This window comes from Hyla sarda, chromosome 11, assembly GCF_029499605.1.
Source record: "Hyla sarda isolate aHylSar1 chromosome 11, aHylSar1.hap1, whole genome shotgun sequence".
NCBI classification, from domain to species: Eukaryota; Metazoa; Chordata; class Amphibia; order Anura; family Hylidae; genus Hyla; species Hyla sarda.
Genome location: NC_079199.1, coordinates 87168916 through 87194400, shown reverse-complemented (window position 1 = coordinate 87194400; position 25485 = coordinate 87168916). Strand labels below are relative to the sequence as shown.

At 43.5% G+C, this 25485-nt stretch overlaps 2 protein-coding genes across 11 annotated transcripts in view; one reads left to right on the top strand and one right to left on the bottom strand.

The window, feature by feature from the left end:
• HORMAD1 (HORMA domain containing 1) overlaps window positions 1–861 on the bottom strand; it is a 124876-nt gene extending 124015 nt beyond the window's left edge. Inside the window, exon 1 of one of the 5 annotated variants that reach the window (XM_056546525.1) lies at window positions 747–861. The gene's annotated coding sequence lies outside the window, so the exon portion shown is untranslated. Of the gene's footprint in view, window positions 1–327; window positions 347–692 lie in introns of those variants that run through there. The other 4 variants (XM_056546522.1, XM_056546526.1, XM_056546528.1 and 1 more) reach the window with 4 other exon arrangements.
• Window positions 862–863: 2 nt separating this feature from the next.
• Window positions 864–24796, top strand: LOC130295622 (jeltraxin-like). Of its 6 annotated transcripts, XM_056546535.1 has the most exons (6): window positions 958–974; window positions 7853–7923; window positions 14689–14884; window positions 15146–15214; window positions 15503–15561; window positions 24105–24796. In XM_056546535.1, exons 5-6 carry the CDS (start codon window positions 15507–15509, stop codon window positions 24728–24730), a joined length of 681 nt encoding a protein of 226 aa, XP_056402510.1. In that variant the 5' UTR covers window positions 958–974; window positions 7853–7923; window positions 14689–14884; window positions 15146–15214; window positions 15503–15506; the 3' UTR covers window positions 24731–24796. The 6 variants fall into 6 exon arrangements, with proteins under 6 accessions (XP_056402508.1, XP_056402509.1, XP_056402507.1 ...); XM_056546533.1 differs by lacking the exon at window positions 7853–7923 and having other exon boundaries at window positions 864–974; XM_056546536.1 differs by lacking the exons at window positions 958–974; window positions 7853–7923 and adding an exon at window positions 11957–12099.
• Window positions 24797–25485: the final 689 nt, after the last annotated feature.

Genomic DNA, 25485 nt, shown 5'->3' with positions numbered 1-25485 from the left:
GAGGGGACATGATGGCGAGTACATAGCCATCACACCTCCTCCCATAGACGGGAATAGAGGGGGCGTGGCAGCTGTATTCGCCAGTCATCCGGCATGGAGCGGAGTTCGCTCCGTGCATGGATGACTGGGGTGCCGCGCCGGAGATCGCGGGGGTCCCCAGCAGCAGGACCCCCGTGATCAGACATCTTATTAGATGTTTTTCGCCGGAATACCCCTTTAATGGTAGTGGTGTTGTATACAGTGTAGCAATACATTATTTCTATAATGCTGTTTCCGTAACTTCCATTAGGATCAATGGCAATTGCGCAAATAGTCTATAACCGCCACCTTGTCCATATTTTGGTCCCCAATGTCCTCCATGCCCTCAACAAGATCGGGGGGTTCGGTGTCCCCCATTATGGGATCCCCACCTATCAGTCAGTGGGCAGGAGATCGTTTTATAAGAAATCGATCAATCTAATCTGTCAATCTCCATTATACAACAGGTGGATGTGATGATCTACAACAGTGTTTCCCAACCAATGTGCCTCCTGCTGTTGCAAAACTACAACTCCCAGCATGCCCGGACAGCCTTTGGCTGTCCGGGCATGCTGGGAGTTGTAGTTTTGCAACAGCTAGAGGCACCCTGGCTGGTTGAGAAAAAAAAAATCTTATCCGACCAGGTTAATTCTAACACACGACTGTCACATAACCTCGCCTGTAGTCGGCTCCACTATCACTCAATATAACACGTCAGAAATACTGACAGACGCCGTAGCTCCCCGCTACTTTTAGCTGGATGTAAAATGGCGGCCGGCGCAGCGCAGTGCTGTCTCTGAGGGGAGATCACGTGACGCTGCCTCTCGCCAGGCGGGAAACTGCTAAAGCCGAGCTGGGTGCAGGCGGATCACGTGACGCGCAGTGCTGTGTTGTGGTGTGGTCCGGCTGGCAAGATGGCGTCGGGTTGTGGGGGGAGATAGTTGCTATCCACATAGGTTATTATGAGCTTTTTATAATGGCTGGGAAAGTTCCTGACAGACTTATATTGAAAAAAAAAAAAAAAAAAAAACCACACTGTGTATTATTAGAATGTGTATGTCAGTATGAAATGATTTTGAAAATGTATATTACCCTTTTTAACATATTTAGATATGTTTTTTTTTTTATTTTTTATTTTTTTTAAAGCCTTAAGGGTGCGTTCACACGCTCTTTGTTTTTGCGGGTTTTCCGCTGCGTATTTGAAAGTGGGTGGGCTCTTCTCGGCTGTCCATAGCAGATTGTCCGCGGCGGAATTTACGCTGCGAAAAATCCGCCGCAGTCTCTACTGACTTCAATGGGGCTTGTGGCGGATTTTCCGCAGCGTAAATTCCTCCACGGAAAATCTGCTGCGGACAGCCGAGAAGAGCCCGCACCCTTTCAAATACGCAGCGGAAAACCCGCAAAAACAAAGAGCGTGTCAACGCACCCTTGGGATGCAGTGTTTATTTTTTGGTTTTTCATTTTTGCGTGTGACCCTACCCTTTCAATTTTTTTTTTCCTAAGGCTAGGGTCACACTACGTTTTGTACTTACGGTTCCCGTATACGGCTGGGAGGAGGAGGGGGGGGCGAGGCTTAATCGTGGTGCCCGCACTCAGCCGTATACGGGAACCGTATTTAATGCATGTCTATGAGCCGATCAGAGTGAACCGCAGCCTCTGGTCTGCTGCGTTTTTGGCCGTATGCGGTTTGCCAACCGCAGGCAAAAACACGGTTGACCACGTTTTTGCCTGCGGTTGGGAAACCGCATACTGACGAAAACGAAGCCGACCGGAGGCTGCGGTTCACTCCGGTCGGCTCGTAGACATGCATTAAATACGGTTCCCGAATACGGCTGAGTGCGGGCGCCGTGATTAAGCCCCACCCCCTCCTCCCAGCCATATACGGGAACCGTAAGTACAAAACGTAGGGTGAACCCAGCCTAACCCTTTTTGTGCCACTACTTGTACTTTGCAATAACATAACTAATTTTACTCCGAAACCATCAATTCTTTGTGGGGTAAAATGGAAAAAAAAAATGAAAAAATACTTGAAATTTGCCAACTTTTGGTAGGTTTTGTTTTTATGCAGCGCACTTTATGGTTAAATGATATGTTAGGGTGCATTCGCACCACATTTGGGGCATATGGCAGCCGGCTGGAGAAATTGAAAACTGGTTGCCGCCATATCCCTGCCGGACCAGTGCCGTACACCATTCATTTGCGTCAGCTAGTGACTCCAAGCGGCTAATTTTTGAACCCTATATGGAAGAATTCCACAGCAGAGTCCCATTGATTTTAAGGGGATTCTGCTGCACTTTGCACGTGACAAAATTTCCATGCTAGAAGTTTCTGGTGCGGAAATCCTGATTCCTGCATGTGCAAAAACAGTGAACATGTTGAATGCTTTTGCAGTTTCCGCAAAAAAATGAAACCGCATTTTTGTGCAGTCCTTTCGGTTGCCGTTTAGTCAAATGTGCGGAATGTTTTTTCATATGGACATTCCGCACATTTTTCTCCTGTGAAACTGGTGTAGTGCCATATTTTGTGTTTTGCCGTGGAATGTGTAACATGACTGAGCACTTTCCAGTGCTGGACTTAGGCTGTATTCCACACCATGATTGCAGCCTGCGGTTGCCTGATCCAGTTGGGGGGGGGGGGGCTTTTAGGGGTCCGGGCGCTGTGGTAGCTGAACTCACACTGAAGGGAACAGTGTTTGAGACACCGGCCTCAAAGACCAGATACTGTCTAAGGCTGCATTCACACCACGTTTTGTACATACAGGTGCCAAATTTGGTGTGGGGAGGGGCAAACCGGGCGTTCCTGTACCCCGGCCGGATCAGCCCGTGACTCCATTTACTTTAACCCCTTCCCGCTATTGGACGTATGCATACGTCCAGGCGAATTACACGTTCGCGCAAATGGACGTATGCATACGTCCAAGCGATCTCCTGCTCTGCCGCGGGCAGCGCAGGAGATCGCGGGTGGGACTCAGCTGTCAATCACAGCCGGAGTCCCACCGCAGCTGCCGGGGCCGCGATCGCGCCGGTCCTGGCAGCATTAACCCCATAGATGCCGTGATCAGTCTGATCACGGCATCTATGGTGTTTGCAGGGGGAGCGCTCTCCCCCTGCCCATCAATCGCGGCGCCGCAATAAAATAAGGGGGATCGGGGGTGTCCAAGACACCCTCGATCCCCCTTGAAGAGATAGGAGTGAGGTGGCAGGGTTGCCACCCCTCCTATCCCTGCTATTGATCGGCGGAGCGGCCGACCATTAGCAGACTGGGGGCGGGGGGGGTTAAAGTTCGGTTCCCCGCGCTATGCCCGCCCATCGGTGTCCGGGCACAGCGGGGGGAACCGTGTAGTAGCGGCAGCGGCGATCACTTACCCGGCGGCGGCTGTGATCACGGCGGCGGTGGAGGTGAGTATGACGCCGCGTGTCCATAGTCTGTTGCCTAGCAACATCTGCAGGGCGACAGTTTAGAGAGTGGTCTCTAAACTGTCGCCCTCCAGATGTTTCAAAACTACAACTCCCACCATGCCTTGACAGCTGTTTGCTGTGTTGGCATGCTGGGAGTTGTAGTTTTGCAAGATTTAGAGGGGTTCAGGCTAAAGATCACTGACAGTGGTCTCTGAACTGTAGCCCTCCAGATATTACAAAACTACAACTCCCAGCATGCTCAGACAGCAGTTTGCTGTCTTAGCATGCTGAGATTTGTAGTTTTGCAACATCTGGAGGGCCACAGTTTAGAGACCACTGTCAGTGATCTCCAGCCTGAACCCCTCTAAATCTTGCAAAACTACAACTCCCAGCATTCAGGAACAGCAAATGGCTGTCTCGGCATGCTGGGAGTTGTACTTGCGTGCATCCAGCTGTTGCATAACTACATCTCACAGCATTCTCTTTGACAATCAGTACATGCTGAGAGTTGTAGTTCTGCAACAGCTGGAGGCACACTGGTTGGGAAATACCGAGTTAGGTAATAGGTTCTATTACCTAACTCAGTATTTTCCAACCAGTGTGCCTCCAGCTGTTGCAAAACTACAACTCCCAGCATGCACGTTCTGTCAGTGCATGCTGGGAGTTGTAGTTTTGCCCCCCCCCCCCCCCTCCCATGTGAATGTACAGGTTACATTCACACTGGCGGCGGATTACAGTGAATTCCCTGCTTCAGGTTTGAGCTGCAGCAGCCGCAGCTCAAACTCCTAGCGGGAGACTCAGTGTAATCCGCCGTCAGTGTGAATGTAACCTAAAAACACTACACTACGCTAACACAAAATAGAGAGTAAAACACTACATATACACATGTACACTGCCCCCCCACCACCACCCCTTCCCCCCCCAATAAAAATGAAAAACGTATCCTACAGCAGTGTTTCCAAAACGGAGCCTCCAGCTGTTGCAAAACAAAAACTCCCAGCATTTCCGGACAGCCATTGACTGTCCAAGCATGCTGGGAGTTTAGCAACAGCTGGAGGCACCCTGTTTGAGAATCACTGGTGTAAAATACCCCTATGTCCACCCCTATGCAAATCCCTAATTTAGGCCTCAAATGCGCATGGCGCTCTCACTTTGGAGCCCTGGCGTATTTCAAGGCAACAGTTTAGGGCCACATATGGGGTATCGCCGTACTCGGGAGAAATTGCCTAACAAATTTTGGGGGGCTTTTTCTCCTTTTACCCCTTATGAAAAGGTAAAGTTGGGGTCTACACCAGCATGTTAGTGTAAAAAAAAACATTTTTGTACACTAACATACTGGTGTTGCCCCATACTTTAAAATTTCACAAGCGGTAAAAGAAAAAAAGCCTCCAAAATTTGTAACGCAATTTCTCCTGAGTACGGAGATACCCCATATGTGGGCGCAAAGTGTTCTGGGGACGCACAACAAGGCTCAGAAGGGAGAGTGCACCATGTAAATTTGAGGTCTAAATTGGTGATTTGCACAGGGGTGGCTGATTTTACAGCGGTTCTGACATAAGTGCAAAACAATAAATACCCACATATGACCCCATTTTGGAAACTACACCCCTCACGGAATGTAACAAGGGGTACAGTGAGCATTTACGCCCCACAGGTGTCTGACAGATCTTTGAAACAGGGGTCTGTGAAAATGAAAAATAAAATTTTTAATTTACACAGCCCACTGTTCCAAAGATCCGTCAAATGCCAGTGGGGTGTAAATTCTCCCTGCACCCCTTATTACCTTCCGTGAGGGGTGTAGTTTTAAAAATGGGGTCACATGTGGGGGGTCCACGGTTCTGGCACCACGGGAGGCTTTGGAAATGCACATGGCCAAATTCTCTCTCCAAAAGCTCAATGATGCTCCTTCTCTTCTGAGCATTGTAGTTCGCCCCCAGTGCACTTCACGTCCACTTATTGGGTATTTCCATACTCAGAAGAGATGGGGTTACAAATTTTGGGGGGTATTTTCTGTTATTATCCCTTGTAAAAATGTAAAATTTGGGGGAAAACAAGCATTTTAGTGTAAAAAAATATATTTTTTTTTTACATATGCAAAAGTCGTGAAACACCTGTGGGGTATTAAGGTTCACTTTACCCCTTGTTACATTCCCCAAGGGGTCTAGTTTCCAAAATGGTATGCCATGTGGTTTTTTTTTCTGTCCTGGCACCATAGGTGCTTCCTAAATGTGACATGCCCCCAGAGCAAAATTTGCTTCCAAAAAGCCAAATGTGACTCCTTCTCTTCTGAGACCTGTAGTGCGCCAGCAGAGCACTTTTCTTCCCCATATTGGGTGTCTTCTGAATCGGGAGAAATTGGGCTTCAAATGTTGGGGGGTATTTTCTGCTATTACCTTTTTTAAAAATGTAAAATTTTTGCTAAACCAAGCATTTTTGGTAAAAAAAATTTTTTTTTACATATGCAAAAGTCGTGAAACACCTGTGGGGTATTAAGGTTCACTTTATCCCTTGTTACGTTCCTCAAGGAGTCTAGTTTCCAAAATGGTATGCCATGTCGTTTTTTTTTGCTGTCCTGGCACCATAGGGGCTTCCTAAATGCGACATGCCCCCTGAGCAAAATTTGCTCTCAAAAAGCCAAATATGACTCCTTCTCTTCTGAGCATTGTAGTTCGCCCGTAATGCACTTCAGGTCAACTTATGGGGTACCTCCATACTCAGAAGAGATGGGGTTACAAATTTTGGGGGGTATTTTCTGCTATTAACCCTTGCAAAAATGTGAAATTTGGGGGGAAACACACATTTTAGTGAAAAATTATTATTTTTTTTTTTACATATGCAAAAGTCATGAAACACCTGTGGGGTATTAAGGCTCACTTAATTCCTTTTTACGTTCCTCAAGGGGTCTAGTTTCCAAAATGGTATGCCATGTTTTTTTTATTTGCTGTTTTGGCACCATAGGTGCTTCCTAAATGCAACATGCCCCCAAAAAACCATTTCAGAAAAACGTACTCTCCAAAATCTACTGCGCCCGCCGAACTATTTACATAGACATATGAGGTATGTGCTTACTCGAGTGAAATTGGGCTACAAATTCAAGTATAAATTTTATCCTTTTTACCCCTTGTAAAAATTCAAAAATTGGGTCTACAAGAACATGCAAGTGTAATAAATGAAGATTTTGAATTTTCTCCTTCACTTTGCTGCTTTTCCTGTGAAACACCTAAAGGGTTAAAACACTTACTGAATGTCATTTTGAATACTTTGGGGGTGCAGTTTTTGTAATGGGGTCATTTATGGGGTATTTCTAATATGAAGACCCTTCAAATCCACTTCAAACCTGAACTGGTCCATGAAAAATAGCGAGTTTGAAATTTTTTTAAAAAATTGTAAAATTGCTGCTGAACTTTGAAGCCCTCTGGTGTCTTCCAAAAGTAAACACTTGTCACTTTTATGATGAAAATATAAAGTAGACATATTGTATATGTGAATCCCAAAAAAATAATATTTGGAATATCCATTTTCCTTACAAACAGAGAGCTTCAAAGTTAGAAAAATGCAAAATTTGCAATTTTTTCATCAAATTTTGGGATTTTTCACCAAGAAAGGATGCAAGTTACCACAAAAATTTACCACTATGTTAAAGTAGAATATGTCACGAAAAAACAATCTCGGAATCAGATTGATAAGTAAAAGCATCCCAGAGTTATTAATGTTTAAAGTGACAGTGGTCAGATATGCAAAAAAGGGCTGCGTCCTAGAGGTGAAAATGGGCTGTGTCCTTAAGGGGTTAATGACCCGACCGGAGTTAAACAGTGACTCCGGTCGTAAACTACAGTTTTAGCTCTGTTCAGGAAACCGCATACGGGTCAAAGCTGAGCCGACCGGAGTCACTGTTTGACTCTGGTCGGGTCATTAAAGTAAATGGAGTCACGGGCGGATCCGGCCGGGGTACGGGAGAGCTCGGCTTGCACACCCCCCCCCCCCCCCCCCGTATCTACAAAACGTGGTGTGAATGCAGCCTTAAGGCTAGGTTCAGACTACGGAATTTCCGCCTGCAATTTTGCTTTAAAATTGCAGGCGGAAATTCCGCTTTCTAAATTGTATAGTGTAGTGAATGATTTTCCATTCACAAATTCACACTTCGGAATTTGTGAACGGAAAATCCGCTTGGAAATTTCCGCCTGAAGCAAGAAATCCGCGCGGAACACATTGCAGTCTATTGGAGACTGCAGTGTCCGCGCGGTCCTAGCGCTGACTGATTCAGCCGGCGCTGGCCGCACTCGGAATCTCCGGGCGGAAATTTTCTGCCTGGAGATTCCGTAGTCTGAACCTAGCCTAAATGATCGAATGTCATTATCTGACCCTGTCCGGCTTATTGAGGTGAATGGGGTTAAACAGGGATACGGCAGTAACTGATTTATAAATTCTCCCACCAGCTCCGGCTGCCATATGCCCCAAACATGGTGTGAATGCTAGATCCATACAATTACAATGATACCTAATTTATGTAAGCTTTGTTTTATTTTATTAACCCCTTAAGGACGGACCCATTTTTTAACTTAATGACCAGGCTCTTTTTAAATTTGACTTGTATCTCTTTAAATGGTAATAACTTTAGAACGCTTTTTCTGAGCGGAGCGATTCTGAAATTTTTTTTGTGACATATTGTACTTTATATAAGTGGTGCATTTTTGTTGACACATGCAGCATTTTTTGTGAAAAACTTCAAAATATTGTGAAAAACTGGGAAAGTTCTGGTGTTTTATTTTTTATTTTTTTATGGTGTTCATTGTTTGCTAAAAGTGATGTTATATATATTCTGCGGGTCAGTACGATTATGGAGATACCCATTTTATATAGCTTTCTATGTTCTTTTTCCTTTTCTGAGCAAAATTATTTTTCTGCCATTCATTTTCCAACAGCCGTTACTTTTTTATTTTTCATCCGACCCCATTGAGTAAGGGCTTATTTTTGTGGGATGAGCTATACTTTTTATTGGTATCATTTTCATGCTATGTACTACCTTTTGATCTTTTTCATTCCACTATTTGTACCAAAATTGGCGAATTTTGCGCTTTTTTTAATCTTTTTTTTTTTTTTACAACGTTCACCGTGCGGGATAATTTACATTATAGTTTTATAGTACACGCCATTACGGACGTGGCAATACCTATTATGTTTATGATTTGTGTTTTTGATCTTTTTTGGTGATAATACAGGGCTTTTATTGGGAAAGGGGCATTTTTATTTTTTTATTTCTACACTTCATACTTTTATTGAAGAACTTTTTATTAAATTTTTTTACACTTTTTACAGGTTATACTATGCTGCAATACATTTGTACTGCAGCACGGTATGACCTGATGAGCTGCACACACTACAGCCTCTGGCTGGATCTCACAGGCTTCAGTAGCAGGCAGAGAGAAGGTCATGATCTGACCTCCTGCTGCCATAGCAACCAACGGCGACCCGCGATCGTATTGCGGAGCCGCTGTTTGTGAAAAGGGGGAGAGCGCTCCCCCTGTCAACACCATAGATGCCGTGATCAAGATTGATCACAGCATCTAGAGGGTTAATGCTGCCGGGACCGGCGCAATTGCAGCTCCGGCAGCTGTGGCGGGACTCCGGCTGTGATTAACAGCCGGGTCCCATCGCCGATCTCCTGCGCCACCCGCGGCAGTGCCGGAGATCGCTAGGACGTATGCATACATCCAATTGCGCGAACGTGTCGGATGCTTGGACATATACATACGTCCTATAGCGGGAAGGGGTTAAAGAAAATGACATTTTGTAAGAAAATTATTATGCTTAAAATGGTCCTTTCTGACCCCTATAAGGCTGGGTTCACATAATGTTTTTCCAAATACGGGACCGCATACGGCTGGGGGGAGCTAAAATTGGGTGCTCCTGTATCCCTGCCGTATGCCGCCCGTATGCAATGTATTTCAATGAGCTGACTGGAGTGAACCGGTCGGCTCATCTTTGCCCATATGCGGTTTTCTACCGGACCTAAAACCTTGGTTGATTATGGTTTTAGGTCCGGTAGAAAAATGCATACGGGCAAAAAAAAAAAAAAACGGCTTGACTCTTTTATTCTTTCATATACGGGGCTGTATAAGGGCTCATTTTATGCGCCGTGGTCTGTAGTTTTATTGGTACTATTTAAATTGCCTTATATTTATTTTTTCTGGTATATGAAGTGACAAGAAATCAGCAAATGTGTCATTTTTGGTCACTAAGGCTTTAGTGTTGGCTGTGTCCCCTAATAAATTACTCCACTGTGTCCTCAAGACCAAAAATAGCTGCTTCCTTAACCCCCTTAACCCCTTAAGGACTCAGGGTTTTTCCGTTTTTGCACTTTCGTTTTTTCCTCCTTACCTTTTAAAAATCATAACCCTTTCAATTTTCCACCTAAAAATCCATATTATGGCTTATTTTTTGCGTCGCCAATTCTACTTTGCAGTGACATTAGTCATTTTACCCAAAAATGCACAGCGAAACGGAAAAAAAAATCATTGTGCGACAAAATCGAAAAAAAAACGCCATTTTGTAACTTTTGGGGGCTTTCGTTTCTACGCAGTGCATATTTCGGTAAAAATTACACCTTATCATTATTCTGTAGGTCCATACGGTTAAAATTATACCCTACTTATATAGGTTTGATTTTGTCGCACTTCTGGAAAAAATCATAACTACATGCAGGAAAATTTATACGTTTAAAAATGTCATCTTCTGACCCCTATAACTTTTTTATTTTTCCACGTATGGGGTGGTATGAGGACTCATTTTTTGCGCCGTGATCTGAAGTTTTTATCGGTATGATTTTTGTTTTGATCGGACTTTTTATTCATTTTTTAATGATATAAAAAGTGACCAAAATACGCTTTTTTGGACTTTGGAATTTTTTTGCGCGTACGCCATTGACCGTACGGCTTAATTAATGATATATTTTTATAGTTCGGACATTTACGCACGCGGCGATACCACATATGTTTATTTTTTATTTTTTTTACACTGTTTTATTTTTTTTATGGGAAAAGGGGGGTGATTCAAACTTTTATTAGGGAAGGGGTTAAATGACCTTTATTAACACTTTTTTTTTACATTTTTTTTGCAGTGTTATAGGTCCCATAGGGACCTATAACACTGCACACACTGATCTCTAATGCTGATCACTGGCGTGCATTAACACGCCTGTGATCAGCATTATCGGCGCTTGACTGCTCCTGCCTGGATCTCAGGCACGGAGCAGTCATTCGTCGATCGGACACCGGGGAGGCAGGTAAGAGCCCTCCCGGTGTCCGATCAGCTGTTCGGGACGCCGCGATTTCACCGCGGCGGTCCCGAACAGCCCGACTGAGCAGCCGGGTCACTTTCACTTTCACTTTAGAAGCGGCGGTCAGCTTTGACCGCCGCTACTAAAGGGTTAATACCGCACATCGCCGCGATCGGCGATGTGTGGTATTAGCCGCGGGTCCCGGCCGTTGATTAGCGCCGGGACCGACGCGATATGATGCGGGATCGCGGCGCGATCCCGCTTCATATGGCGGGAGCCGGCGCAGGACGTAAATATACGTCCTGCGTCGTTAAGGGGTTAAGGACACAGCTCGTTTTGGCCTTCCTTAGGTAAACAGCCAATTTTAATTTTTACTTTACGTTTTTCCTCTCTTTTTAAAATCCATAACTCTTAAATTTTTCCACCTATAAACCCTTATGAGGCTTGTTTTTTTGCATAACCAATTGTACTTTGTAATGACATCTTTCATTTTACTATAAAATGTACCCTAAAACCAAGCAATTATTATTTGTGGATGGAAATTTATGAGAAAACTGCAATTTTGCAACTTTTTTTTTGGGGGGGGGGCTTGTTTTTACACAGTGCAGTTTATGGTAAAAATGATACAATATATGTATTCTGTAGGTCAATGCGAGTATAACAATACCCAATTTATATAGTTTTTAATTATTGTACTATTTTAAAAAAAAATTTACTTTTTAAAATAAAATTGGTATGCATAAATTTGTCATTTCTGACCCCTATAACTAAAACTTTTCCTTATACAGGACTGTATTAGGGCTCATTCTTTGCGGTGTAATCTGTCTTTTTTATCAGTACTATTTGTTTCAATGGGACTTTTTGGTTGCTTTTTTATTTTACACTTGTAAAGTCGCCATAGAGGACTTTTATATGCAATTATTAGATTGCATTCACAATATAATGATATGCCTATGGCAAAGCATAACACAGTGTGATCAGCGATCCACTGATCTAGCCTGGCTAAGCTAGCGGCAGGAGGCAGTTAAGGGAACCTTTAGCTCGATCACAAGCTACGGGCAACTTACACCTCCACTTTAGACGCCGTGATCACCATTGATCTCGGTGTCTTAACCCCTTAAGGACAAGGCCCATTTTGGCCTGAAGGACCAGACCAATTTTTATTTTTTCATTTTTGTTTTTTCCTCCTCGCCTTCAAAAAATCATAACTCTCTTATATTTCCATCCACAGACCCATATGAGGACTTGTTTTTTGTGTCACCAATTGTACTTTGTAATTAAATCACTTATTTTACCATAAAATGTACGGCGCAACCAAACAAATATTATTTATGTGGGAAAATTGAAAAGAAAACCGCAATTTAGCAAATTTTGGAAGATTTTGTTTTTCACGCTGTACACTTTCCGGTAAGAATGACATTTATTCTGTGGGTTAATACAATTAAAATGATACCCATGTTATATGCTTTTACTTTATGCATTAATAACTCTAAGATGCTTTTACCTTTTATTCTGATTCCGAGTTTTATTTTATTTTTTTGTGTGACATATTCTACTTTAACATAGTGGTACATTTTCGTTGCTACTTGCATCCTTTCTTGGTGAAAAATCCCAAAATTTCATGAAAATGTAGAACATTTTTGTATTTTTCTAACTTTGAAACTTTCTGCTTGTAAGGAAAATATATTTTCCAAATGAATTATATATTGATTCACATATACAATATGTCTACTTTATGTTGGCATCATAAAGTTGACATGTTTTTACTTTTTGAAGACATTAGAGGGCTTCAAGGTATAGCAGCAATTTTCAAAATTTTCATGAAAAATTTAAAATCTTAATTTTTCAGGGACCAGTTAAGTTTCAAGTGGATTTGAGTAGCCTTTCTGTGAGAAATACCCCATAAATGACCCCATTGTAGAAACCACACCCCTCAAAGTATTCAAAATGACATTCAGAAAGTTTGTTAACCCTTTAGGTGTTTCACAGGAATAACAGCAAAGAGAAGGAGAAAATTAAAAGCTTAATTTTTTACATTTGCATGTTCTTGTAGAGCCATTTGTGGAATTTTTACAAGAGGTAAAATGAGATAAATTCCTTCAAAATGTATAACCCAATTTCTCTTGAGTAAGGAAATACCTAATATGTGGATGTTAAGTGCTCTGTGGGTGCACTAGAGGACTCGGAAGGGAAGGAGCGACAATGAGATTTTAGAGAGTGGACCCCTTGGTTTACTTGTTGCACTTGTCGACTAGGGCCTTGGCTCGAAAACCGTTCAGGCTATTTTTGCATGTGGTTTTGGCGGCCAAGACTCTCATCGCTAAACATACCCCCATCATACCCCCATCTGAGGATGAGCTGATAGCCAAGGTGAGGGAGATCCGTTCCCTGGAGTCTCTTACGGCCTCCTTAAATAATTCCACCCAGCAATTCTATTCGGTGTGGGACCCATGGGACAGGTTTACCGATAGGCAGCTCCCTTGACTCCCACTTACCTGATTTGACCTCCTTTCTTATTACTTTTTCTCACTGTTCCTTTCTTTCTTACTCTCCTTTTAGTTTCCCCTCCCTCTTGGTGTTTCCCGTGTAAGTACCCCAATTATATGTTGTCCTTACTCAAAGACGTTGCTATTTACTCATGGTGTAGTACGCTGTGCTTAGAGCTGGATTTGACTGATTTGGTTGAATGCCTGACGAAATTGTTCTTTTGTTAATTCTTGATGCTATAATTTTTTTTTCGCTGGCTGTTTCTCTTACCTTTTGGGGACATATTCCCCCTAATGATTGATGTTTGTGTGATTTCTGTGGACAGACAGAAATGAATTCCAGAAAGAAAGAAATGCATACAGCAGCTGATAAGTACTGGAAGGATTAAGATTTTTAAATAAAAGTAATTTACAAATCTGTTTAACTTTGTGGCAAAAGTTGATTACATTTTTTCCCCCACTGGAGTACCTCTTTAATGTCCTTTCATCTCCCCCCTGTGTGTCACAGTAATAAGTGTCTCATCTTCCCACACTGATAACCCCGTCCTGCCTCTGGTGTTCAGCATCTGATGTCTTTTGTTGGTGCTCTGGTGTCATGTGATGGCAGCAGCCAATCAGCAGCCTTGCCTTGATCCTCTCCACTCCTGAGTACAAGTGTCACCACCGAGGCCGCTGATTTGCTGTAGCGGTCACCTGACGTCTGCTGTTTTTGTACCACTGGAGCACCGTCTTCATGCAGAATGGGGGATCAGCAGGTAAATAAAACAGGGTGGACAATCCCTATTGGAAAGAACTGACAAAAACCTTGGCATCACCATGAAATTATTAGTCGCCATAGTGACCTGTTGGCTGATATTCAACCCCTGTCTTTTACATGTAGTCATTAGATTGCTAACATTGAATAATGCTATGCAGTTACTCAGGGTTATTGGCGATCTGCTGATTCTTTACCCTTTTTACACCAGCTTTTTGCTCTAAAACCTGTCATATAACATCTGCTGAAGTTTTTACATCAGTTCCCCCTTCGTCCTCTTATGAATGCTTATAGAGACTTCTATCTACCTGACAAACATGCAGATGTGATGGACTGAGCCCGGCAATGTCAGAAACAGCCTCTGTCTCCCTGCGATACTCCCAGTAGACCTCCGACATGCTTCCATTTGGCTTTTTCAGGTCGCCAGATTTATCAGTAAATGAGCATTTATTTCGAGCAAATGTCGTCAACCTATGAGTGTGCAGGATCTACAGGCGGAACGACTGCGGGCAAATGTGCTGCAGGGTGACAAATGGAACCTGTATGCCTCCATGTCCAACCAAGTCTCATCTTGTTAGACAGCCTTTAATTTTACAGTTTTTCCTAATAAACATATCCTTTTGCCCTGATATTGTAATAATTTCCATATATCATCATTACTTTCACACATAGAAAGTTAAATTCAAATCCAACAACTCCATCTTGGTGTACTTGTTTTTATTTTTTCAGTGAGTGTACTTTTTATTGCATTACCAGGTGTTTTGACCACAGACTTCTGGGAAATAGATGGTTATCTGATACATCTACATAAAGGAGTTTTGTGGAACTTGTAAAACGCCCTTTAAACCAACAGCTGCTTTTTTTTTTTTTTTTTTTTTAAATAAGTAGCAAGTCATATATGTACTCAAAGCATTGATGAATTTAACACAAGAGGAGCCGCACTGAAAGAAAGGTAACGATAACTGACACATTTAGACAGAAAAAAATTCTTATTTTATTGAAGTTTAATTTTTGTATTCTATTTTTTTTTATTTGTAATCCCTATGCGACAAATGACAAGACATTAGTCTATGAAGCAAGCAAAGGAGCTGTGCTTACTTCATAGACAGTAGGGAATGGCCATCATAGAGGACCTGTTTTCAGATTTTGTGTATACTGTATAAGTTGAAGATAGGTAATTTACTAAGGCCTTATGCATTTGGCTATTTTACAGTTCTCCGTTGTATGGATCTGGTCTGTGGACCCATACCAAGCTGCTGCATGTCACTGGTTTTATATAGAGGTAGATATAAGATTTTTCATACAAAGTCATGTATAAATATTGCTCAAGGTATGCTGCTTAACAACCACAGACAGTACACGGCTAGCTATAACAATAAAGTCAATAGATTTACATCACTTTATAGGTGGTACAGTACATGTGCAAACAAAATCAGGCATTGCACAGTGAGAAACTAACAATGCCCTGCTCCCAGGAGCTATTAGAGTAGGGGTGCGGTGACTATTGTACCAGTTTGTGGTCACAGTATTTAGTATATGTACATTATTCTTTATTTTTTTTTTCCCCCAGAGAGATGAGACTTATAGTTCTCTTATTTTTGATCTTCTGTGGATGCTTCTCACAGGAAGGTAAGTGAACTCTGCTGAAATCCTGGGTCAAATGTAAGGTAAATTCTACATCAAAATCTCTGCAAGTATTTATGTGTATTTTTTCTAAGCATATTTACCCTCTTTGAAACTACTAAACATTTGACTAAACATAGCTATCTCTAACTATAAATTTAACTACACTAGATACAGTATATAACATAATAGAGTGAAACCTCTCCAAAAGACCACCTCTATAAAATGATCTCCTCCTTATCAAGACTAGATTTAATGTAAAATAATTTTCATTCACCATACATTATACATAGAGATGTTGCGAATTTTTCGCCGGCGAACTTAGCATGTTTACGTTCGCATCGCCGGGCGAACATATGTGAAGTTCGATCCGCCCCCTATACTTTAACATTGCGGTAGACTTTGACCCTGTGAGTCAGAGTCAGCAGACACATTACAGCCAATCAGCAGCAGTCCCTCCCTTCCAGACCCTCCTGCACGGATGCCATTTTACCTCGATTCGGCATGCTACAGGCTTAGAAAGAGGAGGGACAGAGAAGCTGCTCCTGCTGTAATAGGGAAAGCGATAGCTAGGTTGCTGCTAGGTGGTGTATTCAGGGTCCAGTTTACTCCTAAAGCACTAGTCTAACATCTGCTTTAAGGACCGCACCCAAAAAGCCCTTTTTAGGGCTCAAATATCAGTCCGTGTGTCTTGCAACAGCTGAAGGCACCCTGGTTGGGAGGGAACCGCTGGTTAAAAGGGGTACTCCAGTGTAAAACTTAATTTCCTTCAAGCAAATAACTACAGTATTAAAAGAGCTATAAGTTCAGTCCTTGTGTCTTGCAACTGGTGGGGGCACCCTGGTTGGGAGGGAACCGCTGGTTAAAAGGGGTACTCGGGTGTAAAACTTAATTTCCTTCAAGCAACTAACTACAGTATTAAAAGAGCTATAAGTTCAGTCCTTGTGTCTTGCAACTGCTGGAGGCACCCTGGTTGGGGACCTCTGCTTAAAAGGGGAACTCTGCTGGCAACCTTTTTTGCTCATTGTCACACTAGTGCAAATCACATTTGGTGTGACAGTTGTTCAAATAAAAAAAAAAACTTATTTGGCTGTGAAATAAAACCAGTGCTGCCTAAAGGGGGGCTCTAACTATGTGCTGCCTAATATGGGGGAATCTATGTGCTGCCTAAAGGGGGCTCTCTGTGCTGCCTAATATGGGGAAATCTATGTGCTGCCTAAAGGGGGGCTCTAACTATGTGCTGCCTAACATGGGGGAATCTATGTGCTGCCTAAAGGGGGTATCTAACTATGTGATGCCTAAAGGGGGGATCTACCTATGTGCTGCCTAAAGGGGGCTCTATGTGCTGCCTAAAGGGAGGCTCTACCTATGTGCTGCCTAAAGGGGGGGCTCTAACTATGTGCTGCCGAAAATTCTATGTTTGCGACATCACTATACATAGTGGCCATTCTCTGTCAGAAGGTCAGCCACATAGAACGACATTTTTCAGGGCAATTTTGGGTGGTCTTTTCAAAGATGTTTCACTGTATAACCATATAGAGGAAAAATGAGGGGGGCTCTACCTATCCGACATATATTAACCGGGGTGCTTCTAACAGCAAAATAGTACAATGTAACACAAAAAAGGAGGAAGGATCACTGTATACAAGTGCACACCCAAAGAAAATCCTATGGTCAATAATATCTTTATTGTACAAAAAACACACATGACATGACTGTATGAGACAAAAAAGGACATCTAAAAACAATTTAAAAAGCCCATGAAAGGGCAAAGCACAACATGGGGAGGGGCCAGGCCATGAACCCCCTAGCCCCAAGTCCTGTCCTGCAACAATGGAAAATAATAATAAAAATGCTGCTACTCCAAAATGCACAGTGCCTACAAAAATAGCAATCCAAAAATGACAGCTGGACCCCACGTGTTCCGTCACTCTATGGTGACTTCCTCAGGGTTGTTGTGAGCACAACACCCCTGAGGAAGTCACCATGGAGTGACGGAACGAGTGGGGTCCGGCTGTCCTGTCTTGCATTCATATAATCAGCTGCTCCTCCGTCTGCAGTTTGCTACCTTTCATTATTTATATTGACTATTTATTATCAATTTTATGCACTTTGGTCATTTTTGGATTGCTATTTTTGTAGGCACTGTGCATTTTGGAGTAGCAGCATTGTTGTTATTATTTTCCATTGTTGCAGGACAGGACTAGGGGCTAGGGGGTTCATGGCCCCTCACCATGTTGTGCTTTGCCCTTTCATGGGCTTTTTAAATTGTTTTTAAATGTCCTTTTTTGTCTCATACAGTCATGTCATGTGTGTTTTTTGTACAATAAAGATATTATTGACCATAGGATTTTCTTTGGGCATGCACTTGTATACAGTGATCCTTCCTCCTTTTTTTGTGTTTCACTGTATAACCATACATAGTAATAAACACTGGAGCCACATAAAGCCAAAAAGCTGTACCACTCCTAACCTGGGGAGAAAGTAATTTAATGGAAGTTCCCTACACAGTGCTGGCAGCTGTTACACTTACAACACACTAACCCCAACCCCCCCCCCCCCATACACCCCCCCCAAAGGCTAGAGAAATGAGTCAGAAGCCTAACATATCTCTTAAATCTATCACAAACCACTGAAATCTTTCTTTTTCATTTTAAAGAAAACAGTGTATTATATATGTTTCTCAAAAAGCCATCAAACTACCTACCCATTTCACTTCTGCCCTTTGCCTCAAAACTTTTTCAACTACATATGTACCTTGAATTCTCTTCCCACCTGCCCTCCCCAAAGTGGGCAATGATGTGCTAACCACTAAAGCCTTAAAGCATACCTATCAGATCACCCAAGAAAAACTAAACTGTCAGAATCTCATCCTGATCATGTACATATCATTTTATGTGTCTATGACCTATATTTCTCTCAGAATTAGCTTTATTTCTTAATTACCTTAATGTTGTCGACCAGAAGCAGGGGGGCGGGTCCCTTTCTTCTCCTTAGGTGATAACAACTCCCCCTCCCTCACTCTCCTCAGTCATTCGTCTCGTGAATAAGCATCTGTAACCCTTTCCTTTCTGGTTTTATGCTATACAGACATACACACACACATTGACTTAATTTATTCATACACATGCCCATTACCTAGACAACACAGATTTACACACATACATATATATCCACACACACACATATATACATGCAGGGACACTTACTTTTTAAACAAAAAATCCTCCATTCAGTCCCTATCTTCAGTCACCAGCTTCTTTCATCATCTGCTCACAGGCAGCAGTGTACTCCTGCCCCTCCGCCTTCTCCTCACAGGAGACTGTGAAGTAAACACAGTGCCGATCACAGCAGCTTTTGGATCTGCAGACCTGTCAATCATGAAGTGGGTCCATGATATAGGTGATGACAAGTGGACACAGCCAGGCTCAGGGCTCGAGTTTGCACAATGTATGCAATCCTTGAACAGCAGTTTGAGGGTGCATATTGTTGTGCGATTTGTTAATTTGGAAGCCCAGATCCTGGATCTAGAGGAGCAACTGGCAACACTGAGATGCATTGACAACCTGGAGAGGAGTCTCCTGCTCACTGAGGAAGTGTACTCTGGGGTAGAGGTGGGGGAGGATAGTGGGACAGAGGTGCCTGCTCCAGTAAGGAGGGAGGGAGGAGTGCAGGGCAGGCCAGACAGGTACTGGTAGTGGGGGACTCCATTATTAGGGGGACAGACAGGGCAAAGAGGTAGGTGGAGTGTCCTTAAAAATGATTTCAGGGACTTAGGCCGCAAGCTTAAGGCAAGGACCTCCAAGGTAGTATTTTCTGAAATACTGCCAGTACCACGAGCCACACCAGAGAGGCAGCGGGAGATTAGGGAGGTAAACAAGTTGCTCAGAAGCTGGTGTAGGAAGGCGGGGTTCATGGAGAACTGGGCCGACTTCACTGTCGGATGCCGGCTCTACCGTAGGGACGGGCTGCACCTCAATGGGGAAGGTGCAGCTGTGCTTGGGGAGAAGATGGCTAGAAGGGTGGAGGAGTGTTTAAACTAGGGACTGGGGGAAGATAGTGTAGATAGAGGGGGGGGACTTAATAATGTACCTGGGGGTGGAGCGGAGGGAGGGGTTAGAATAGTTAATAGGGATAGGCATCATAGGGGAAAAAAAACATACACCTTTGAAGTGCATGTTGACTAATGCCAGAAGTCTGACCAATAAAACTGAAGAACTGGAGTTGATAATGTCTGAGGAGGATTATGACATAGTCGGTATAACAGAGACTTGGTTGGACGATAGCTGTGACTGGGCGGTCAGCATACAGGGTTATAGTCTATTCAGGAAGGATCGGACAAAACAAAAAGGGGGAGGAGTTTGTCTTTATGTAAAGTCAAGTTTGAAGGCCGCACTGCTGGACGATATACGGGATGGAAATGATAATGTGGAGTCATTGGGGGACATTTATCATCGTTGCTTTGGTAAGCAAGTTTTGTAGGCATTTTTTTCTTGCTTTTGGTTTTGCTTTTGTGTGACACATTTATTATACTATCATGGTGGGTTGATAAATTTGGCTTACAGAAGCAAAAACCAATAAATCACTTTTGAATACCATTTTTTTTTAGCATACATAAGCAAAAACAAATAAATGACTTCAGAACACATATTTGAAGCTTTGAAAAAAATGTGTGATATATATGTTGTTTTTTTTTATACATTTCTTACCGCTTTTTTCCCCCTAAATGTAGTAACTCATTTTTTTTCTTCTCATTTCAGATCTGTGTATCTTGTGGATTACTTTAGATTCAGGGGAGTACAGTGATCAGCATTTTTTTTGGTTTAATGTTAATAAAATGGTTAATGAGGACTTTTGGGGGAGTGTTTTTTTGGAATAAAATTTTTTTTAAACGTGTTTTTTTATTTATTTACTTGACAGGCTTAGTATTGGAAGCTGTATTATAGACAGTCCATTACTAAGCCGGGGCTTAGCGTTAGCCCCCAAGACAGCTAGCGCTAACCCCCAATTATTACCCCAGTACCCACCACCACAGGGGGGCCGGGAGGAGCCGGTACCAACTGGCCCGGAGCGTCAAATATGGCGCTCCTGGGCCTAGGCGGTAACAGGCTGGTGTTATTTAGGCAGGGGAGGGCAAGTAACAATGGTCCTTGCCCACCCTGGTAACGTAAGGCTGTTGAGGCTTGGTTGGTATTTGGCTAAAAAGAAAAATTGGGGGAATCTTTTCTCTTTTTTTGCATAAATAATTAATTATTTAAAAAAAAAAACGCACAGGGTCCCCCCTATTTTTATTTTTAGCCAAATATCAACCAAGCAGAAACAGCCTTACGTTACCAGGGTGGGTGAGGACCATTGTTACTGGCCCTCCCCAGCCAAAATAATGCCAGCCTGTTATTGCCTAGGCCCAGGAGCGCCATATTTGATGCTCCGGGCCTGTTGGTATCGGCTCTTCCCGGCACCCCTGTGGCAGTGTGTACCGGGGTAATAATTGGGGGTTAGCGCTAGCTGTTTTTGTGGCTAACGCTAAGCTTCAGCTTACTAATGGACTCTGTCTATAAGACAGCTTCCACTACTAAGCCTATCAAGTAAATATAAAAAAACACAACACGTTGCAAAAAAATGTATTCCAAAAAACACTCCCCCACAAGGCCTCGTTAACCATTTTATTAACATTAAACAGATTTAAAAAAATGCTGGTCATCGAAGCAGTCCACCGAATCCGAAGTAGTCCACAGGATACACAGATCTGAAATGAGAAATAAAAAAAATAAAAATAGGTTAATACATTTATTGTCACCCGCCCATGACTACAACTCCCAGCATGCCCTTACAGTAAGGATATGCTGGGAGTTGTCGTGTGGAGGGGAAACAATCTCCCGCACCACATAACTACAACTCCCAGCATATCCCCACTGTAAAGGCATGCTGGGAGTTGTAGGGGGGCAGGTCTAAGTGCTCTCTGATGACACGTGTCTCAGGAACCGCCCAGTTTTGAAGCAAACCCCCAAAGCAAACCTCTTCTAAACTGGGCGTTTCCCGAGACAGGTGTCATCAGAGAGGATTTAGACAGAAAAGAACAACCTTAACTTCAGAAGCTCATAAGTACTGAAAGGATTAAGATTTTTTAATAGAAGTAATTTACAAATCTGTTTAACTTTCTGGAGCCAGTTGATATATATACATTTTTTTTTTCCTGGAATACACCTTTAAGAACATTGGGGAGATATATATATATATACCTGTGCAGAGGAAAAGCGGAGCAGTTGCCCATATCAGATAGCTGCTTTCATTTTCAGAGGCCTTTTAAAAATAAATAAATAAAGAAGCGATCTGATTGGTTGCTATGGGCAACTGGTCAACTTATCCTCTGCACAGGTTTTAGTAAAACTCCCCCATTGGATGTAAATATTTGTCTTCGTGCCCTGGTACTTAAAGGGGTACTCCTCCCCTAGACATCTTATCCTCTATACAAAGGATAGGGAATAAGATGTCTGATCGCGGGGGTTCCGCCGCTGGGGACCCCCTCGATCTCGGCTGTGGCACCCCGCTGTCATCATTGCATAGAGCGAACTCGTTCTGTGCGTAATGACTGGCGATACAGGGGCCAGAGTATCGGGACTTCACGGCTTCATTCCTCGTGATGTCACAGCCCGTCCCTTTAATGCAAGTCTATGGGAGGGGGCGTGACTGCTGCCACGCCCCCTCCCATAGACTTGTATTGAGGGGGCGGAACGTCACGTCGCGAGGGGGTGGTGGTATTAGAAATCTTGAGTGAGTTCCCACACTTTTTTTAGGCTGGTATGTATCCCAGGAGGAAGGGAGGCAGTTGTTTGACTGGCTTTATCAGTATGAAATACTGAAAATGTGTTAATGAAAGCAATTGTAAAACCTATTGGTTATACATGCTTTACAACATATCAAAAGTGTTTAAATCTGACAGCGCCCATTTAAGCTAATACTTTGTGCTCCTTTACCTTGACCTATCCTCACACACCATTCTTTCTATCTTCAAATTCCTTTCTCATCCCTTGGTAGCATAGGCTTGGTCCTCTCCTTGATCTTCTCATACCCTACTTTACCGTACAGTCAGTGCATCCCACTCGCACACCAACTACCTTGCCCACGCACCACTCACCTTGCCCACTTACTGTTGAAGTCCCCAAGGCTCTGTCCTGGGGCATTTACTCTTCTCCATCTATACATTTGGCCTAGGAAATTCATAGAATCACATAGCTTTAATATCCAGGATCCCAGATTGTCCATCTGCTTTATCCTCATTTTATCTTATTCATACTTTTTTAACTTTAACATGGAGATAAATTGTATTTCCCTCTATCTCACAACACCCCCACCCCCTCAATCTGACACTTACAGCCAATGGCTCCATAGGATAACCTATGGTTTTATGTTATGATATATCTTTTAACCCTTTATTATATGTACAGCACCCAGGAGCAGGCTGTTCTCATGCAGTGAACATTTATCTTTCCAGGTCTCTGCATAGTGATCCCCTTTTCACTACAGAGCAAAGAAGAGAAATACTGTATTTTTCGCCGTATAAGACGCACTTTTTCTTCCCCAAAACTGGGGGGGAAAAGTTGGTGCGTCTTATACGGCGAATACACCCCCTATCGCGACGGTCCCTGCGGCCATCAACGGCCGGGACTTGCGGCTAATATAGGACATCACCGATCGCGGTGATGCCCTGTATTAACCCTTCAGACGCGGCAATCAAAACTGACCGCCGCGTCTGAAGCGAAAGTGACACTAACCCGGCTGTTCCGGCCCGCGCGTCCCGAACAGCTTACAGGACACCGAGAGGGACCTTACCTGCCTCCTCTGTGTCTGCTCCGTGTCGGGATCCCCTGCATGGCCGGCGCTCTTCTTCGACGTCATCATGTCGTCACGCACGCCGTCCCGTCATCCAATAGGAGCGGCGTGCGTAGCGACGTGATGACAGCAACAGAGAGCGAGGATCCCGGGGAAGAAGACGTCCGGAGCGTCGGGGACACCACGGGGACGCGGCGACAGCGATGGAGCGACATCCAGGGCAGCGGTGACGAGCCATGACGGGTCCGGAGCGGCGGGGATAAGTGAGTATTACCTCCTATACCAGTGGTCTTCAACCTGCGGACCTCCAGAAGTTGCAAAACATCTGGAGGTCCACAGGTTGAAGATCACTGTTGGGTTCAGAATCTTTTTTTTCAAGATTTTGCACCTTTACAATTGGGTGCGTCTTATATGCCGATGCGTCCTATAGGGCAAAAAATACGGTATCTATTTGTCCTGTAGTAACATGGCAATATGGCTAAGAATACACCTTCTGCAGGGGGGATATAATTATTATTATTTTGCCAGCTGCCAGGGGTGAAGGAGACTTTTTTTTTTTCCCAGACCCCTCTCACAATGGCACAGATAATCAACTGCACTAAACGCGACACATACTGTAAATGCAAACAAAAGGTATGTGTATGCTAGAATCACTGCATATGAAATATCTATTCAAATTGTTGTCTCCAGTGCACTAATTACAGACTTTTCTTTTATAGATATAGGTAGAAATATCATCCTGTTTCCCAGGCAGACATCTACTGACCATGTGATTCTGAAGCCAATTGGGGAGAAACTCTTGGAACAACTGACTGTTTGTCTACGATCCTACACTGAGCTCATCCGGGTTCATTCCCTGTTCTCTTTAGCCACACCTGGAAAGGACAACGCTTTCCTTATTTTTCAAGAAGCTCCAAACTTGTGTTCTGTTCACATAAATCAAGAAGAAATTGCATTCAAGGTTGATCCCGGGGTTCTAGACTGGAAACACACTTGTGTCACTTGGGACTCCGTTACAGGACTACTCCAACTTTGGATTAATGGCAAACGCTACCCTAGAAGAGTTACTACAAGCAGATCTCCCATTGGTCCTCAGATGAGTATCATCCTCGGACAGGAGCAGGATAATTTGGGTGGTGGGTTTGATGCGGGTCAGTCTTTTTTAGGGGAAATATGTGATGTCAATATGTGGGATTATGTCCTTCCCCCTGAAGCTATAACACAATATTTTTATTTCAACCATAATGTTAATATGAAAAACAGTGGATGGATAAATGGGACCTATATAAGCAAAGGAAATGTCATTGTTCTGAAAAATGAATTCTGCTCTTTTTATTCTACATGATCACCTGAAGAAAATACAAGCTTCTATGTATAGTCTCAATTGTAGCTAATGAATAAATGCTAAATAGAAATAGATAGATTTATTATCAGATTTATTGCCTCTGCCCCCCTTTTCTGGACGGATAGCACCTTTCTCAGTATACTGAAATACAGTGGTCCCTCAACATACAATGGTAATTCGTTCCAAATGAACCATCATTAGTTGAATCCATCGTATGTTGAGGTATCCTTGCAATGTAAAGTATAGGAAGTTATACTCACCTGTCCCCGCCGCTCCAGACTATCACCGCTGCCCTTATGGCGCCCTCCATCACTGTCGCCGAGTCCCCAGGGTGTCCCTGCCGCTCCGGACCTTCACCGCTGCCCTTATGGCGCCCTCCATCGCTTTCGCTGGGTGTCCCTGCCGCTCCGGACCATCTCTGCTGCCTGGGATTGTCGCTCTTCATCACCGTCATCACGTCGCTGTGCACGCCGCTCCTATTGGATGACGGGACGGCGTGCGCACCGACATGATGACGACGAAGGAGAGTGACGGCGATTCAGGGGATCCTGAAGAGAACAGTCCGGAGTGCCGGGGACAGGTGAGTGATCATTACCGGACCACACGGGGCACCGTAAATGGCTATCCGGTGGCAGCTGAAGCAGTCTGCACTGTCGGATAGCCGTTTATGCGATGGCCCAGACATACAAAAGCATTGTATGTTGTTGCTGCCTTCAACATGTGATGGCCTCTCATGTTGAAATTATCGTATGTCG

What these genes read in the sequence shown, in the direction of transcription:
- LOC130295622 (XM_056546534.1), top strand. Translation starts at nt 15,507, where the DNA reads ATGAGACTTATAGTTCTCTTATTTTTGATCTTCTGTGGATGCTTCTCA. An exon ending in TGGATGCTTCTCACAGGAAG is followed by an intron (nt 15,562 to 24,104) that starts GTAAGTGAACTC and finishes TTTCTTTTATAG; the next exon opens with ATATAGGTAGAAATATCATC.